This window comes from Falco punctatus (assembly GCF_963210335.1).
Source record: "Falco punctatus genome assembly, chromosome: 8".
NCBI classification, from domain to species: domain Eukaryota; kingdom Metazoa; phylum Chordata; class Aves; order Falconiformes; family Falconidae; genus Falco; species Falco punctatus.
The window spans coordinates 43,166,226-43,184,760 of record NC_137588.1 but is presented as its reverse complement, the minus strand read 5'-3'; the positions used below and the strand labels follow the sequence as shown (position 1 = coordinate 43,184,760).

At 48.5% G+C, this 18,535-nt stretch overlaps 1 protein-coding gene across 3 annotated transcripts in view; it reads left to right on the top strand.

The window, feature by feature from the left end:
* The window catches only part of ACVR1C (activin A receptor type 1C), a 51,412-nt gene that overhangs the window by 15,636 nt on the left and 17,241 nt on the right, over positions 1–18,535 (top strand). For all 3 annotated transcript variants that reach the window (XM_080398684.1, XM_080398685.1, XM_080398683.1), the window contains exon 2: positions 11,393–11,623. In XM_080398684.1, the coding sequence (XP_080254810.1) occupies positions 11,393–11,623 (231 nt within the window). The remainder of the gene's footprint in view (positions 1–11,392; positions 11,624–18,535) is intronic.

Here is an 18,535-nt window from a genome sequence, read left to right as displayed (position 1 = left end):
GTATTTCTTAAGGGAGCCTTCAGACATGTATTAAGTTTGCGAGAGTTTGTTTCCCACTTAAATGCATGTTAATCCTCCCAAAAGCAAACCATGAGAACTGTGAGCTGTCCCTGATGCCTGTGTGCACAGTGGAACAGGGGGGTGTGATGGCAAGTGTGGGTCCTTGCCGTAGCTGCGGGAGTGCCGCTAGTTTGTGCGGTGGAGAGCAGAGCACACGCACGGCAGCTGCTGCTTATAGCCAGCTGTAATACAGACTTTCGGTTTAAAAATGAGAAGCAAAATAGACTGCTATTGGAAACTGCTATGTAAGGATAAATACACGAAAATAACATAAATTTGGACTCTGTGTGAGTAGTATCGTACTAAAACAGCTTTATCTCCTTGTCTTTTCCATACTGTTTAATATCTTTCTATCAAGTTATAAACAGTTGCTGAAAATGCCCTGAAATGTTAATCTTAAGTCTGAGTTTCTAGCACACTCGGCTTATTCAAGTAGAATAGACTCCTATAGAAAGTAAACTCAGGATACAAGTCAGAGGTACACAACTGGCATGGTGATGGCTGCTGCCTGCACGCAAAGCTGTGAATCAGCCGCTGCACGTCTGGGTAAGTGTGTGTTACTGACAGGTCTAGAAAGCCACATTCTGAAAAAAAGCATCTTTGTTCCAGCTTAATAACTTGGTTTGCTTGGTCCTTATTAGCTGGTAATATTGAAAAGCTTATGTGTTGTCAAGCACCAAAAATAGTGTGTCCTCAGAAAGAAGTACCGCAATAGCAGAGCAGTTGTATTTTGCTAAACAGTTTAATTCACTACTGTAAAACAAATTATCAGTGTAATGCTGTCTTCTCATTTCTGTGGGTCACTGAAGCTCTGTTTTCTTAGTTTTTAGTAAAAAAGCTTTAATGAAACAACGTGGATGAGAACTGCAAGCACTTAGTAGCCCGACTCTGTGACCTGCCAGGGTGTCTGTCAGTTTGCACAGATAAAGGACTGTGTGTGGGGTGAGGGGGTGTGATTTAATTCTTTTTTTTCTGGAGTGGGTTCTAGATCCTTACCAGTTGCTTGCAAGTTATTATTCTAGGCTTTAATCTGGTCAGGATGTCGTGTCACTTCTGAAGGGCACTGCTGGCATGAGAACGGGACAGTTGCTCTGGGGCGCGCTGTGCAGCAGCACGGCATCCACCCTGCTGCTGGACGTGCCTGGCGAGTCACCCCCGGGCTGGTGTCGAAGCATCTGCCCAAGTCTGCCTGGAATTATGGGTTACAGCATTGAGATGTTGGAGCTTTCAGCAAAAATCCCTAGAAAAAGGGGTGTTGGACATTACACTGCAGCCCCTCAGAGCTGTACTCTGTTGCCGTATTCTTCTCCATATCAAGTGCTGGGAGAGATAGGCTCAGGGCTTTTTTCCAGACCTACTTTGTAGGCTAGAAATTCAGCTTCTGCCTAGCTGTGAAGGTTCTGATAACCTGGTAATTAACGGAACCGTGACATGAAAGTGTTGAGCAGTGAGCAGATGATAGGGAAGAGATACTTAGATAATAACTCCATCCCAGTTCAAAACTGCAATTTCCTCTCTTGTACCTCAAGTGCTGTTAGACTTTGAATTCTCCTGGATTGTCTCTAGCCGTCATGCAGAGAACAAAGTCCTAATTGAAGCCCAAGTTGGATGCTTAAATTTAGATGTTGTGAATAACTGTTGAGGGGGGAGGGATACCCCCCACCCCCCATGGCCCCACAGTAGCTTTGGGCACGTGTAGGTGAATCTGGGCACGTGCAAGTCGCTCTGATGGTGGTTGGCGGGTTCTGTTGCTTTAGCCTGGTCCTGTCCTGTCCTGTTCTGATTCAGCAGCAGCTATGTATCACTGCTGCGTGTAGCCTTGGGAATGGATTTTTCCAGAATAAATGGTCTTTGCAAGTTAAGTTTGGTTTGGTTTGTGGGGGTTTTTTTCTTCGTAGAAGAGAATGGTTCATTTGGAAGGGACCTGCAACCATCATGTTGTCCAACTGTTGGTGTGCAGTCAGCACTTCATCTTTTCTGTTCTTTGTTCATCTTCAGTTTGACTGTGGCAAAAATAAACAAAGTACACTAAAAAGTTAATGTTTTCTTACCGGGAAGCTGATTCTAGGCAATCAGAGCAGCGTTGGCAGAACTCGGACCCCTCTCGCTTCTCCAGCAGTACGCGTTTTCAGTCTGACACACAACGGGGTACAAACAGCAGCAGTTAAGTAAAAGGGACATTTTGGGTTTCCAAGTGTTGTTTTGAAATACTTGCTGCTCTTAATACAGTAATTTCAAAACATTCAGATTTTCACCTTAAAAGTAAAATTTCATGCTTCATTAGTACATACTTTTTGTGAAAAAAAGCCATATCTAATGTGGCAATAGAAAAGACAGTCGTCAAGATTTCCTGGATGTATAATACCTTGTCAGACTGTTTTCAGATGTTGACTATATTCTGCTTTCAGTGCTAGGGCATATTTGTTTTAATGCAAGCCAGTGCAGAACTGGAGTCAGTAAACGCTGTCGGCACTGTGTTATAGCTGCTGCCTTTCCCTGGAACTTGCACCCTCAGCCCTATGCTGGGTTCTCCTTCAGCGCCTTGTAGGCTGAGACCAGCAGATTCTCCTTCAGCTTTACGTGCGTGCTGTATTTCACAGAATTCTTGCATACATAGTGCTTTGCTGCGTATCTCTTGTTTCATAAAGCATAACTTTTCAAAGGATACATCGTCCATTCAAAGCTAATGAGAAAATAGCAAATGTCCTTTGAGAGTTTATTCCAACAAAAATAATTTTGCTGGGTTATGTTGCCCTTTCCCTGCTCAGTTAATATGAATGTAAATGCCTGGCCTCAACTTCTGTCGAAGGTTTTCTTGTCACGGTTGTTGAGTTTTTCTAGAACAGGGATTTTGTGTACCCAATATCCTCCTTCCAAAATTAAGAGACTTGCACATATTAACAAAATAACTTCCCATACATATTTTTAAGAAATGAAAACATTGAAACTATTTGATCTCTCTCATTCTAAGACATTTTCTTCAGTTCTGGAATAATTACTTTTCCTCTGTTCTCTACAGCTTTCTAGTTTTTGCCTAGTTTGGAATCCATCTTTTTTGCAGTACATTTATATAGTGAGCTTTTAATCTACTGTTACTCCTATTTTATTTTTTTTTTTAGAGACCTCTCCAGAGAGAGAACTCCTCCATATTTTTCATAGTAGTCCAACAAACATACTGTTTTTTTAAAAACCTGTCATTGCTTAAGATTCTGGTTTCCTCTTCTGAAGAGATGTGTTACAAGAGAATAAACCTGACAGCAGCACGCTGCCACTGCCACGGACGTGGCTGGCTGTGGGGGATGGATCCCTCTTTGCCCGTGCGAGGGGGCACAGGGCTCGGGGACAGCACGTGTCTCCTGTGGCATGAACAGACTTCCAGCCGATACTCGTGAGTTCATCCTCCTCCCCTTGCGGCCCAGCCACGCTCGTGGCTGCATGTGGGAGCAGGAGGGTGGGCTCGGCAGCCCTGACCACCGCCGCTGCTCCAGCGGGGGCTTGGGGAGGGAGGTGGGACGTGGCACAACAGGCGCTTCCTGACAACCCCCCAGCTCTCGGGGGCTGGCAGCCTGAGGGCTCCCCAGCAGGAGGTGGATTTGTATCAGTCTGCGTGGCAGTTCCTGTAAATCTTTAGCACGTCCAAGGACTTTTTGAATACGTGAATGCTTTGTCCTAAGCAGTGGTGATGGCACTGGCGCCTGACGCTGTTGGGGAAGGTGGCAGGGCGGTGTGAGGAGGAGTGCTGCTTCTTGCTTGTTGTAAGTTTGCTGTCGGTAGCGTCTGCGCTGCCTGGGAGCTTTCAAGTTCATGGGGAATGGTGAGTACCTGATCCCGTCTGTCTTCTCAATGCAATCTATGATTTCTTTGTAAAACTCTCCTATCTCCCCAAAATTGCCTTTGACATGAAAGATCCCTGTTTGTTACGCCCAGCCCCCCTTGCCGTCTGTCCCACAACACTTTCTGCTTCGCTGTGCCCTTTTGAAGTGGGTGACGATAACCGGTCCCAAACGGCAGAGCAGGGCATTGGGTCTCCTCCTGGTTTTCCTGCTGGTGCCTCCCTCCATCAGCTGAGCTGATGTTCTTGGGAGCTCCGCAGAAAGGGAGGGCCGTCCCTGGTCCCAGTGGCAACAGCCGGTACTGGAGAGGTTGCTGCACGTATGCAGCTGATGGTGTTTTTTCTCTGGTATGATGTTACTCTCCTCAGGCTTTTGATCCCTCAGTGTGCCGAGGTTTCTTCGCAAGGCTCTGCAGTCAGTTCTACTTTTTCTATCCTCAGCATACGTTATTGCTTTATTATTGATTCCCCTTTCCAGATCACAGGAGCACACAACACGTGTTTCTGTGCGGCTCTCCCGATAACAGCCTCTCACTGCGAAAGCCGATGGTTTCCCCCTACCTTTTACCTCGGTTGCTACCAGACAAATGGGCCGGCCTCTGCTTAAGGCTGAAGTAGCTCTGCCTTGCAGCAGCGAAGTTTCTTTGTTGTGGTTGTGCAGCCTCGGTCAGAGGACGCCCACCGAGGGCTGTGCCAGCCCCGCAGCATCTTTTCCCTATGCCTGCTCTGGTCTTTGTTCTGCCTCCATCACAAGCGATGGACTGGAGAACGGGAAGCAGCCAGTCTGTAGTTTGTAGGGTCTCCTTTGAGCCCCTTTTAGCCACAGTGAGGCTTTTGCCACCTGGCACCCTCCCGGGAGCGGGGCGGACAGGGTGGCTGCTGGTCAGGTCCAGGTGTGCATCCCGTAGTGCCGGAACACCCCCGAGGGGTCTGGCGGGCAATCCTGTCCCGCTGTGGGGTCCGCACCCCCGCGGGCACCCAGCGAGGCCGGAGCCAGCACTCGCGGGAGCCCCAGAGCTCTGAATCTGGGAGTAAAATGGAAGTACATCTAGAAGCGCACAATACAGGATGACTGTACTGAGCGACAGAGTATGGAAACGTTCTGGGTATTCAGCCCTCCTTCTGCCGTGATGAAAGGCCACTTAGATATTTGCTTTCCAATTTAATTTTGAAATGCTCTGCTGCCCTGTAGTCACAAGAAGAAACTGCTAACTATTGTGGGTAGTAGCACTGGGTTATGACTGAACAGAATATTAATGTATTGTTAATCTATGTAGTAAAGTGTCAGTGTTGAAATGTAGAACCTTGTGTGGTCCATAAGAGATAGCAAGTCTGGGCTTCCCCCCCCGCCTAGTTTTTGGTTTATTATTTTAGTCCAACCGTATTAGTCAGATTATGCTAATTATATGCTCAGTTCTTTCCGTTTAACTTTGGAGGTTGCACTATGTCTACCTACTTGTTATGTTACCTGCTTTTATTAAGCTGGTGTCTAAACCCATATTCTTCCATCTGTTGTTCGTATTTCTTGCATTTCTTGGTTATCTAGTGATTCATGTGTTTGAAGCTGACACTTGGGGAAAAAAAATGGATGGAAGCATACAAAAAAAATATATCTGTTGTGCATCTTTGTGTTGTTGTGAATCACATGCTGGTTTAGTTCTTCCTGCTACGTCAGTTACTTGCACAGTGCGTTTGCCCGTGCTGTGCGTTTTCTTACAGCTGCATTGAAAATTAAAAGGAAAAAAACCCCTTTGCTTTTTGTGTAAGTCACACAGGTTATTTTCTGCTCTGAAGATCAAGTCATCCTGTCCTTGATTCATAGCAGGTCTCATCCAAGAAACTGTAGTCTCGGCTCCTATGGCAATAACAGCAGGGGAAAAAAAAATCCTTGAAAACTACTAACGTCTTAAAATGCTAAAACTGGAGAACACCTGTTCCTTGTGGTCTCTACCTAAAAGCCACTTTCCTTGTGTATCTCACAATTTGTGAATCAGCTTCCCTGTCACTGTGGTTGTCTGTTAGCTTCTCCTGTTCTTCACTTGGGTCTTGACAAGTGCCATGCTCCTCTTTGGAAGACAAGGGGAACCGGCCACCTCTGCCACACAACGTGTCCTTGCAACCGCTGTCCCCGCCAAAGGAAACCCACCGTGTGTCCTCCTGCTGCACCTGTCCCTGCCTGGGGCCGTGCAGCCGGTCGCAGCAGGAGGGATGTGCTCGTGGTCCCTATGGCGTGCGGTGCTCTGGGGAGGTTCGGGACTGGCTCGATGACTGCTGGAGAGTCACACGCTCAGAGAACTGTAACCGTTGGTAACCAAGTTTGGGCGCCTGACACAGCTCTCTGAGGCCACGGCATGTTTCACTTGTTCACTTTCTCCCAATTTCGCAATGAGAGAACGCAGTGTTTAAGGGAAATGGTGTTGTGCTTGAGTAAATGAAGGAGTCATGTTCGTTATGGGATTGAAGAGTGCCTTATTTTGAAACGTAGGGAGCACATTTTCCTCCTGCCTCTTGGATCCTTTTCCCTTTAACTCCTTCACAATCATCTTTCTCCATGGCAGTGGAAGTCCCAATGTTCCCCCTGCCGCAACAGCACGTCACTGGTGATTGATGGCAGGATGGTGATGGTTGGCAGGAGCCTCCCTGGGAACAGAGCTGGAGAAGGGCGATGTGCCCTACCCGGGGAGGGGATAAGCTTTTCTTGTGGCGTGGAGGGACTTGCAGAATTTCAGTCAATATTTGCAAATTCTTCCTCTTCCTTTGTGCTGCAGAATGGCTACTTGGGAGGGAAAGTGTGGTTCAGAGGTGGTGTTGGCTTGAGCAGAGGGAGAGAGATGCAAAGTCTTTCGTTGATGTGCTCTTATCCCTCTGGTCCATAAATTAAGGAGACGGGTCTTGCCAGCTTCTCTGGGACAGCAGTGGAGGCAAATTAGAGCAGAACCTGTGTAGATGTGTAATGCGAAAGCTTGAAATGCATTGCCAGCAATTGTAGCCTGTGAGATCATAGAACTGATGTGGGCAGCTTTTTCCATAAAAAGCAAAGGGCAGTAGAGGAAGTTGTCACGAATGAACTGGAGCAGCACTGAGACATGCCTGGTGGGATCAGCATGGCTAAGTTGCAAATTCTGTCAAGTGCTGTGTCCCTGAGGATGTCAGTGGGAACGGTGATCCAGGCTCAGCAGAGTTCAAGAGGCTGTACAGTGTCTGTGAGGGCAGTACAGGGATGTGACACCGTCTGGGAGCTGATGGGGTTTGTCACCTGCCCCTCTTCAGCGGGACTGGGAGCAGGAAAGGTGTGCATCTTCCCAAGGGCACATTCACAAGGGTCCAGGCTCCTCTTCTGGTTCCACTGAGGTGAGGCATCTGAAATAGCATGGTTGCAAGAAAATCATACTTTGCGGTTACATTTTAAGATCCTCTTTCTGCTCTGTTAACAAAGCATTCTTGATGTATGAGGAAGCATTGGAATGCTTGGATATGAGGTCGAGTTCTTGAATCTGTTTTGAGTGTTCTGTCCCTTTTTCTGCAGGAGAAATTAGTAACACAAGTAGATTTCTGGGGAACCTTGGGCTTCTGTTTTTGTGGAATTATATTTAAAAGGGGTCTATGTACATCTTCTGGGAAGTGAGAGTCTTGTCCTGTCCACAGCTCAAAACTCCAATCTTGTCTTAGATTGAGATTTAGCCACGTTGTTGTCTGGGCTTTTTTTGGGGGGGGGGGTTTGTTTGTTTGTGGTGGTGGTGGTGGTGCTTTTTTCTCCTGTGTCAGGGCAGCATTTACCCCTGGGTGAGCAATGGCAGAAGACACAACACTAGGGAAATCTGAAATACAAGGCTGAAGCCTGGGCCGAGGGATGGGGGACGAGTCTGGTAGAGCTGGGATAGAGAGGCTGTGGGGGCTAATGCTGCAGCCGGCACCCCCATAGGAAAGAAAGCAGGACTGCGAGCCGGGGAGTGACGCGGGGAGCGGGAGCGGGTGAAGGAGGAGACGTGTGGACTGGAAGGGTGAGTTGGTTTGGGAGCTGGTGGGGTGTAAATGGTGAGTGGGAGCCCCTTGGGAGGAGGGTGCGTGGGTGGAACAGGGGGGGGCTGTGGGCACTCCTGGGGAGAGCTCCTGGGAGGAGGCGGTGGTGGGAGTCTGGAGCTGCCTAACCATGAGGGGATGGGAACTGGGACAGTGTGAGAGTCAGGACTGGAGTAGGACAGCGGGAAGGAGCTGGGTTGAGCAGCACAGGCTGAAGGCTTTGTACCTGCTGGGGGTACTCGGTGGTTCTCAGCTTTTTAAAAAAGGAATGATTTTAAAAGGACCAGTTTGAGCGTGGTAGGACAAACACACATTAAATTTCCTTTTTAGGATGTAATGGCTTTGGGTGTGGACAAGTTTTTCTCCCTGTGCCCTTCCCCCTCTTCCAAACTGAACAAAGTGTTCCCATCAGGAGCTTGTGTGCCTGTCTGAGTTCTGTGAGCTCAGTTTTTTCTGAAAGAGAAGTGGGAATGCTTGTCGAGCTGTCTTGGCCTCCAGGACTTTCTAGTCTCCAGTGGGCATGAAAATTCTCTGGGAGTATTGAGTTCAACTTTGCTCCCATCCCTGCTCCTCCCAGCTTGTCATCAGGTGGCTGAATGCATTCACTTTCAGAAGCAATGGTAACACAGCTGGGTTGTATTGAGAATTGTGACCAAAACTTCACTTCTCTTTGCTGTTCTTTGCATAACGGCTTCTCACAGAAACAGCTCTGTCGGGAACAGGGCTGATGTCCATGGGTCTGTGAACTTCCAGTTGTGGGCAGTAGATGGGACAAGTTGGTTTCAAGCAAAACACTTGGAACTAAAAGGAGAAATGGGGTTAGAGTCTTGTTGTCAGTGATGTAGAAAGAATAAAGGACATCTGTTGGGGTAAAACACTCTGCTTACAACAGTAGGAAATATGGGTCTCCAAGCAGTGGCAGCCCTTGCTTTCCGGGGCAAGCAAGCTGGCTGCCAGGCTTGCCCACCAGCGTGACTTCCAGCCAGCTCTGGTTCCAAACAGGCTCGAGGTGGTGCCAGGCCCCGTTTATTCTGGAATTAAGTGGCTGCCTTCGCTTGGTCGTGGTGAGGTTACAGTGTGCCTTGGTCAGGCTTTCCTCACCCTGTGTTCGCGGTGCCCAGGGCAGTATCCTTGGAGCTGCGCGGGACTTGCTGCGGCAGTTTTGATCAGCTCCTCTCTCGAGAAATCTGTGAAATACCAGATTATGGATAAAAAACCATCAGTTATCTGCTGTGGATGATAGCGTGAAGACCATTTTTTATTTTTAGGCTGTGAGAAGGGGGAAGAAAACAGCATGATGACATGTTGGAAACGCTGAAGACTCTACAACAGCCTCATATTCGTTCCCTCAAGTAATGCTTTTATTTTGCAGTGTTGGTGGTGACGCGTCTGTTTTTCTGCTGCTCAATCTCTTATTTACTGGGATGGGATGAGCCTTGCTCCTGGCATCTCTCCTAGGACTACGGTAATGTCTTTAAGGAAGAGAATCACCTGTGCTGTGGCTGTGTGATTGATGGTGCTTGCTCGCCATACCGAGAGAAAGCCAGAGCAGGCAGACAGCGATATGGTTCCTAGCGTACCCTGCATCCAGGATAAACACGAACATATGGTGCCAGCGAAGTTTGTTGCGGGCCTGAGCTGAAGATAAACACTACAAGCTGTTATTTCAGAAGGGTAGCACAGGATGAAGATTGTTGTAAAGAAAAACAAGTAGTGCCACAGAAACAGAAAATCAGATTTGTGCTGACGTTTGTCAGGGCTCCTCCGCTCCTCTGGAGATGGTGGGAGACGGGTCCCTGCGGCCGCTGCCACGGGGCGAGTGCTGCCACAGCCGTCACTCGGCTGAGGTGGGATGCAGCGCGCTGAGCGCTGCAACGCTCTCGTGCGAACCGGCCTCTTGCTGCTCGCCAGCTGGCGATGACGGCAGAGGCTGGTTTAGGTGCCGGTTTGATAAAGGGGGAGGGAGAGGCAGCAGCTGCTGGGGTACGCTGGCTTCTCAGGGCTGGCTAGTGAGCGCGGGGAAGCTTTCCTCTTCCTGGTGGCCATCCTCATCCCTTCGTGGTTTTACTTTTTGGATGTCTATTACATTTAAGTAAAAGAAACAGCCTCCCCCTGCTCAATTCCCAAAGGGACAGAATGGATTTGCAGATAAAATTACTTTTTTTTTTTTTTTTTTTTTTAAATAAAAATACCCTGGCACCTGTAGGTAGAGCAGGGTTCAATCTTGCAGAGGTGTAAGTGACCCAGGAAGGTGCACAGAAAGCATTTTGGGGACCCTGTGGTAGGATAAGGATGGTTTAAGTCAATAGTTGAAGAGATCAAGTCTCTGTACTCTAAAATGGGGTGACTTTTTTATTTATAGTTTTTAACAGAAACAAAATCATCATATAAAGTGCACTTAAGGAAGAGTTTCCTGTAGAAATGGTGCTCAGCCTGAGGTTAAGATGTCTTGGTTATTGTGTTACTGCTAATGTGGGCTCTTAAACTTGGCATGAAGCGAGCGAAAACTATTCCTTGTGAAACAGGTGAAGAAAAACAAGGAAGCCAAAATAATTTATGGTCAACATCTGGTGTTTCACTGAGGTGATGTAGCTTTGGTTTCCCCCTCATCTTCCAAGCATCGGTAAAGCCTGAGAATGCACTCGTTATTAAATGTGTTTCTATTTGATGTGGTAAAATGTGAAGGTATGGTTAAAAACCTGCGGTACTTAAAAAACATCAAACTTTTGCACCAGAAGAAATTGGGCAGCTGTTTGTGTGCTGGAAAAAAGGAAGACATGGGGAGGAAAAACCCAGTTACTGCTGTCCATGGGCTGCCTATGGGCTGTTGGGTGGTGTGTGTCAGGACTTTGCATCATGGTGATGCACAGGCTGGTTGCCCTCGCCCCATCGGCTCTGGCAAGACATGCCATTGCCGGCGTGGGGTGGGCGGTTGGCACCGGTGAGGGGGGGCGTGTTTTGGTATGCCAGCACAGCTCCATGAACAGCAGCTGCTGATATTACTTAAGCTTCGGTACCTAGTAAACATAGCTGTGTGTAAGTACACACCTCGGGAGGGAGCACGTGCCCGTGTGTGTGGTGGGCACTGTCTGAGGTGGTGCCTGGTGGCTGTGGGAGCTGAGGACGTGCACCTGGAGACGTGAACCTCCGTCCCCCCGGCCAGGCAAAGGGCGGCTTCCACAGGTGCTTCTCTTTGGGGTGGCCGGTCTTCTCTACCGCGCAAGGTAGATGCTGTCACCTCCCTCTGACTAAGGACCGTGCAGTTCGTCTGTGGGTGCTGGGGATCTGTGCTGTCAGGGACCTCCCAGGACCAGCTTCCTCCTGCAGCCCAGGAGCCCGCTCACCAGCATGGGACCTGCGCCGGAGCTCCGCGGGGTGCCGGGGCTGTATGGGCTAGCCTTGGCCAGCAGGCACAGTTGCCGTGGGAGGGGGTCTGTCTCCCCAGGGTCTTCTTATAAAAGCTGGAAACCTCTTTTTCAGGTCTCAAGTGCGTGTGCCAGCTGTGCGAGCACACCAACTTCACCTGCCAGACGGAGGGTGCCTGCTGGGCTTCGGTGATGCTGACCAACGGGCGGGAAGAGGTCATCAAGTCCTGCGTCTCCCTCCCGGAGCTGAACGCGCAGGTCTTCTGCCACAGTTCCAAGAACATCACGAAGACCGAGTGCTGCTACACCGACTTCTGCAACAACATCACCCTCCGCCTGCCTGTTGGTAAGTGCTGCCCAAGTGCAAACCCCTGTTCAAACGCTTGTGTGACAGCTCGAGGGTGCAGAAATACCGTGCAGAGGATGCAGCCGTCTGTGAGAGCCAGTTAATGGGGATTTTAAAGACGGCCTGTAAAACAGTAACTGTCTTTTTCCCCAGCTTGCTTCAGACAGGAAAATCTAAACTGCAGCTCTGTTTGGGGAAGAGTGAATTTCTAGCGTCTCCTAAAGATGTTCCAAATGCTGTCTTTGATACCCCACAAGGCATTAACCATGAAGATGAAAGGAAATGTTTGAAGGAAACCAACTTGTAACCTCACAAATTTTATGGGTTTGAATATCTTAAGGGAGCTTGTGGTTTGAATTGGCATTACTTTAGATGATATCTGATGTACTGGGGGCTTGCTGTGGGGCATGGGTCAGCAATGTGTAGCAGCTGTGAACGGGCAGTTGTGGGGTGCTGAGAGCTGTTACCTACTGCATCACAAGGAAATAATCACCTAAAGAAGAGAAAAGCCTTGCAGTGGCTGGAGTTTTACTGTCTCAAACATCTCTGCACACAGTTTTGAAGGACCTGCTTTGGTTGGCTCAGGTGAGAATTCAGAGAGGTTTAGGAAGGCGGGCAGGCAGTTGTAGGTGTTGACTGTGAATTGCGTATGGGAAATGCACCCCCGTGTCTTCGGGCAGACAAGCGTCTGGGTTGGTGGTGAGGTCTGACCCATGATGGGGCAGTCCCCCAGCATGTGAGGAGCTGCTCTCCTCATTGTCCTCGGTCAGTCTGTGTCACTGAGTGCCATGTCTTTGTGGTCTGGAGTGACAAGTGCTTACTGCAGCTTCTGTCGGCACACCTGTGTGTTGGAAGCAAGGGGTCTGCAGTGGCTCCACAGTGGGCAAGGGGTCTGCAGTGGCTCCACGGTGGGCAGGAGCACAGGTGGGTCCTCTCTGTTCCTACGTGCTGTATGACCTTTGTCATCATCTGCTGGGGGTGAGAGGACACAAAGTCATTGCTGGGCGATGTCTTTGGCTGATGCTGTTGCAGCAATCTTGTTACGCTCTCTTGATCATCAGGGTCCTGCAGTTCATTTTAGCAGCTTGTAAGGCAGCTTTTGGTGTCAGGTCGGTATCATTGATTCTTACCCAGCAGGGATGAGAAAGTGTAAGATTCCTGGTCCCAATTAGAGGGTGGAAAAAGATTTGCAGTTCCAGGAGCTCTGTGTATTACACAGCTGGTGCAGTTCTTGAGTCGTGCTAGACTCAAAATTGTGTAATGAAGTTGATTCAGTGTGCTTTTTTTAAAAAAAATAAATATTTATACTATTTTCAGATTTACTTATTTGACTTCTCTTTCCAAGATTTGTGTTTAATCCAGGCTTTTTTTTGAGAAAGCTGTAAAATACACTACTTTATCAGATTATAACTTTTTATAGACTTACACTGAGAGATGTTACAGGTAAGAAAGATGCACATTAATCCATGATTTACAATTATAACTTGCATTTAAGCTGCTGTCGTATAGTACTTCACAGAATTTAAAAGGCTGTTACTGGAAGCACTTGCTATATCACGTAAGACGCAGGAGGGCAGACAGTGTGGTGCTTGCTGTGGTAGCCGTGGGGACCGTCATCTCCTGGGGCGGACAGACAGATGCTGGATGCTGCTGGAGGAAGGTCTTTTGCCACTCGCTGCTCCGGAGGAGCCAGCCTGGGCAGAAGCCTGGCAGCTGGGAGGGCTGACCCCTGTATGCAATCTTGCCTGTCGTGTGGGGCAGGAATAAGGATTGTTTAAGTGTTTTTCTTTCAGTTGACAACAGAAGGGAGATACTAATAGTGGTCATGCTCTAGAAATGTAGAAATAAAATACCACGGGTTTTTGGTTGGTTGGGTTTTTTTAAATAATTTTTGGTTTTTTTTTCAAGTTGGGATGCTAGACTCTTTGGAGAGTACTGCTGTTTATGGAGGAGTGGTGGAGGCATGTCAGTCGTCCCAGTGCTTGAACTGGTAGTTGCAAACCCTCTGTTTTCATATTTCAGTACCAGAGAAAATTACTTAATTTTTAGCCTGAGCCCTTTGCTCTAAACATTTGGGAGAATTCACATTAGTCAAAAATTTAGCAGTGCTAATTTTATTTGTTTGTTGGTCTTCCCTGACAGCCCTTCTTCACATAATTTGCAGTGTAGGACAGCTTCATTTGGGCTCCAGTAAAAGGGAACTTTTGAAGGGGCATTGCCAAGTGTGTAGGCGAGGAGCTGGGCTGCGCGAGCCGGGGCTGTCCCACGCCGCCTCTGCAGCACCTGTGCCCTTTGCCTTGAGAGGTTTCGGGCTGGAGGTCTACCTGCCGTGCCAGCGATGGGCTCTGCCATGGGGGAAAACCAGTTTGAATGCCATTGCCTGGGCTGCCTGTGTGCATTCCCGGGCTTAGGAAATGGCTGTTTCCAAAGTGAGGTTTTAGGCAACCCCTTGTTCAGCTTGCATTTTTTTCTTCTTTCACTTCTGTTCGTATATGGCACTTGGCAATCCAAATCTGGATCTTGGGTTTGTCTCTGACTGAGGGCAAGAAATTTAAAGTGAAGGCACCATAGCGAGTAACCAGCATGGGACCTCTCAGCTGGCCTGACAGAACATGGAGGCACTTCTAGGTTTAGAAATTAGTCCGTTACTGATGTTGTAAAGGCTTTTGTTCCCACCCCTGGGCATGGGCTAAGCTGGGGTTCACACTGCTGGGACGTGCTGTGCTGGGACTGTGCTGGTGCAAGGCTGCAGGTGGGATTGCTTGGCGCTGGGGTCCATGTGTATTGTCACCTCTTCCTCCTGCAAGTCACTGCGTACCATTGTATGGCTTGTCTCATGTTGGTTGCCTGTCCCTTGTCAGCCATGGTGGGTAACTAAGTAAGCTGCTGGGTCGTTAATGCCGACCCTAGCATGCAGGCGCTCTGGTCTTTAAAATGTACCTGCTTTGTCAAGGTACTTATTTAAGGCAGCCCACCTCCCGCCAGCCCCTCTCAACTGAGTACTAGTGCATGCCGTTTGACACTTGGTACAGGCATCTTGATATGGAAGTTCCATCCATCTGTCCATCCACCTGTCTATCCATCCCCACTGTGCAGACTCTAGTTAAAAAGCAGAGAGCGTGCGGATATGAAAAGCTTGTCTTTAGGCAGGAGTGAATCTCGTGGAGAAGAAGAAGCCTTGAGAAGGTCCACCATGGTGCACATCCCTGACAGGTGAGGCAGGAATGTTGGCAGGCTCTTCCCTCCTGGTTACTGCAGCCGCATCCAGCCGGGGACACAAGCATCTCCTTTGGCTCTGCTTCGTGCCAACCTGCTTCAGCTCCCCTGTGTGTTAATTACCAAGGGCTTGTTGTAAATGCATCAAGAATGGCTGGAAAATAAACAAATGGCTTACAGCATGAGGATTTCTGAGGGCAGAAAGCAATTTGTGTGTTGTGATTGCCTGTGCATGAATTTCTGTGGTAAAACTGTAGATGGCATTGCATCATTGCATGCCTCGGTCAGCGGCGGAGCTCATGTTGCTGTGCCTTGTGCGAGAGGAGTTGCTCTTGTCTTGAGTTGTTATTTTTACAATGTCTGAAAATACACATATTTAAGGACAGAGTCAACCTGGACATCTGCTTCTTATGTAGATGCGGTGCTGAGGGACATGGGTTAGTGGTGGGCTTGGCAGTGCTGGGTCAACAGTTGGACTCGAAGGTCTTAAAGGTCTTTTCCAACCTAAATGGGTCTGTGGTTCTTGTTGGCAGGAATTTCATGGTAGTGTTCTGCGTTAACAGATGTTAAGTTTCAAAGTGCAGCATGAGTTTGCACTAATTGGGGTTTTTCTGTGTTACCTTGATGAATTCTTTTCCAGGTTTCTACCATTTTATCTGGGATACTTTCAGCCCCGGCAGGTGACTTGAGGTGACCTTTTGCTGTCAGTGGGGTGTCACAACAGGGCTGCAGAAGGCGACCCGCATGCTGCATCCTCGATGGACCTTTCTGTGAATCTCTCGCTGTGTGAGAAATGGCCTCGGTGCACCTCAGCGTGTAACGGGCTATTCTGAGGTGTTGCTAATAAGATCCAGAAGACTTCTTCCAGTTGTAGACTTGCATCTCACAGGATTTTCAGGCCGTGCTTCAGAGGTGGGAGATGGCACTTGTGATCTCTGCCCCGCCCCACGCATGAGCGGAATTTACCCCCCTCACAAGCCTGTTCGCGATGACAGACCTTCACCTGCAGCCCTGCAGAAGACTGCCGGTGCTTCTTAGAAGCCGATGCTTGCATTTGGTTATGGTGGAGGGTGGTGTTTGGCCCCACAAAGGGTAAGCACAGGCTGGGGAACTTGTTTCCCATGCCTCCTCCAAAGCAGCAAAGTTGATGTTGGCCTCAGTTACCTCCTTAGGTGGAGGCGGTGGCTCCGCAGCTGTTGAACCGGAGCCTGAAGGCTCAGGCGCTTTTTGTCTGTGACCAGACACAGTTAACAGGGCTTTCTTGAGTTCTGGTGTCCTTGTCTGCATGTTTGTAGATGTGTGGGGAGAAGTTTGCGCTGCTACTCATTCTAACCTCTCCATCTCGACACACCCCATGATGCTGTGTATTAAGTCTCCACCTTTAACAGATGGTGAAAATTGAGGCTGGATGGGTGCAGGTGGCTTTGAAATTTGTCACAAGATTCTGGGCTTTCTGATCAGGCTGCTGTCAGAGGCTGGCTGAAGAAAATGTCAGCCTCTCTGAGAGAGAAACATGGGGATGTGTTCGGTGTGTGCAGCCACATGTCTGTGAGTTGGTGGGAAACCGCAGCGCAGCAAAGAATTCTCTGGCTTTAGGTTTTTTCCTTCAAAAGTAGCTCCGTCATTCCAGCAAAAGGCAACGCGCAGCAAGCATGGTCTCCTCTCTGCTCTGTCTTGGGTGACCTGGCACAGCAGCATCTCTAGAACTTAAGATAAAAAGCATATGACTTCTGTTCTGTATTTGCATAATGGAAAATGAGTCAGAGGAGGAAAGAGGCTTTATGCAACAAGATTAAGTTAATAGTGGGATTAACAAACTGTATAATAAGTAACTTGCCAGCTCTCTTCTTTATTCCTATAGCCCAAACCGTACAAAGGCACAAATGGCCCTCATATCACCTACAGTGGCACACGCTAGGATCAAAGAAAGCGAAATATAATAGAATTCCTAAGATAAAAATCCCCCGAGTGTATTCGTGTTGCCCAGAGAGACGAATCATACCAATGAGACTGTTGGACAAGATTCTCTTATTTTGTTAGTTTTCTTTTAATATCGTCTGTAGGTTTTGCATGAGCATGTAATTACTCTTCATTCCCTGGTTTCAAAATGCCTAAAGACATCAAAGCCCTTTTAGGAGAATGGTATGGAGGGATACGTTAGCGTTAAAGGGATACGTTAGCGTTAAAGAAGTCAGACGCCACTGTACAAAAAGTTCTATAAGGTGCATATTAATGCAGAAAATGAGAAGAATCAGCCTTCAACCAATAGCTTTCTGAATAAAACCCAGTGTTTGGATATAAATTGTATATTTATCGTTCCAGCTGTTTTCGGACCTTGAGAGCTGCCCCGGGCGCTGGAGGGCTGGCGGGGGGGTGCGGGCTGTGCCAGGGGGGGCTCAGGGCAAAGCTCCAGCTTTCCCTCACCTTTATTTTTGGCGTTCCTCGTCTGTTACTGAACAGGATGAAAAGGTCTCTTGTTTTCTTGACACGGTCTCGATCCAGGAGAAGAGTCAGAAGGAAGGTCTGTTCAATGCGTGAAAACCCACAATACTTCTCACTAACTTTCCTGAAATGTTATTGATGGATAGGATGATATTAATGGATAAAACCAGGGAGGACGGGGAATGGAACAAAGGAGGAAGAGGAGGGGAAATATTTTTATATATTTGTTTCTCTCTTCTGTGTGGCTGCTTTGTTGCCTCTTAACTGATGGTTTCTGAAAGCCACTGCTAGAGTTCAGTGGCCAACGTTAACAGTTTGTGTTACTGCTTTGTTGCAGAGTAGTACCAGTAACTTGATTTCGCTGAATGTTTTCTGTTTGTTTTTTTTTAATGAAGAAAATGAGTGTCTGCTGTGGCCCAGGCAGCCTTGGGTGGAGGCCAGGACTCAAAAACAGAAGGAAAAAAAAAAAAGTGGAGAGGAAGAGCTGCTTGTGACCAAGCTCCACCGGGATCTAGTGCCTTCCAGCCTGCTAGGGGTGGGCTGAGCCTGGTCAGGGGGCTGTGGAGAAGATGTGATCACTGGGACATGCGTGGGCCAGTGTGAGAAGCGCTGTGGCCCAGGAACAACTGGCCTGAACCCATCAGCCTCTAAAGGAGGGATGCTCCCTTTCTGGCTGCTGGCAGGTTAGCTGGCTGTGCCCCGGGACATGGGCTGTCAGCTGGGGCTGCTGTGGCGCGGAGCAGCTCGGACACTGGAATGGCTGCGTGAGATGCACCAAACCTGTTCTGTTCCCCCTTCGTGCCGGTGCTGCTCAGTGTTGCAGCTCAGGGGATAATCCCCCAGCTGGGCTGGTATCCTGAGGTTCACCTCAACAACCCCCGCCCCAGGCAGAGCACCAGCCTGTCATAGCTGCTCTGTGGATGTCTTGTTTTGCAAGTATTTCACATACTTTGGTCCATTTTGGCCGTCCCAGATTTTGTGTTCTCTGGAGTGGCTGGTAGGAATACAGCTGTGCAAAGGGAAGGCAGGGGAGGGGGGAGCAGCAGTTCAGATAATGCATCCCTTTATCTCACAGCTGTATGCCTGGCGTGTTTGCTTGAACTTCTGGATCCTTAAGCAGACCTTTCCCAGCTGATTTCCTAATGTCCTGAAAGGGGTGATGGGGTCTGTAGTCATGGTGGAAGCTGGAGAAACTTTTAGACTAGTCCAAATTGTGCGTTTTTGAAATTGTCTAAAAGTATTCTGTATGTCTGA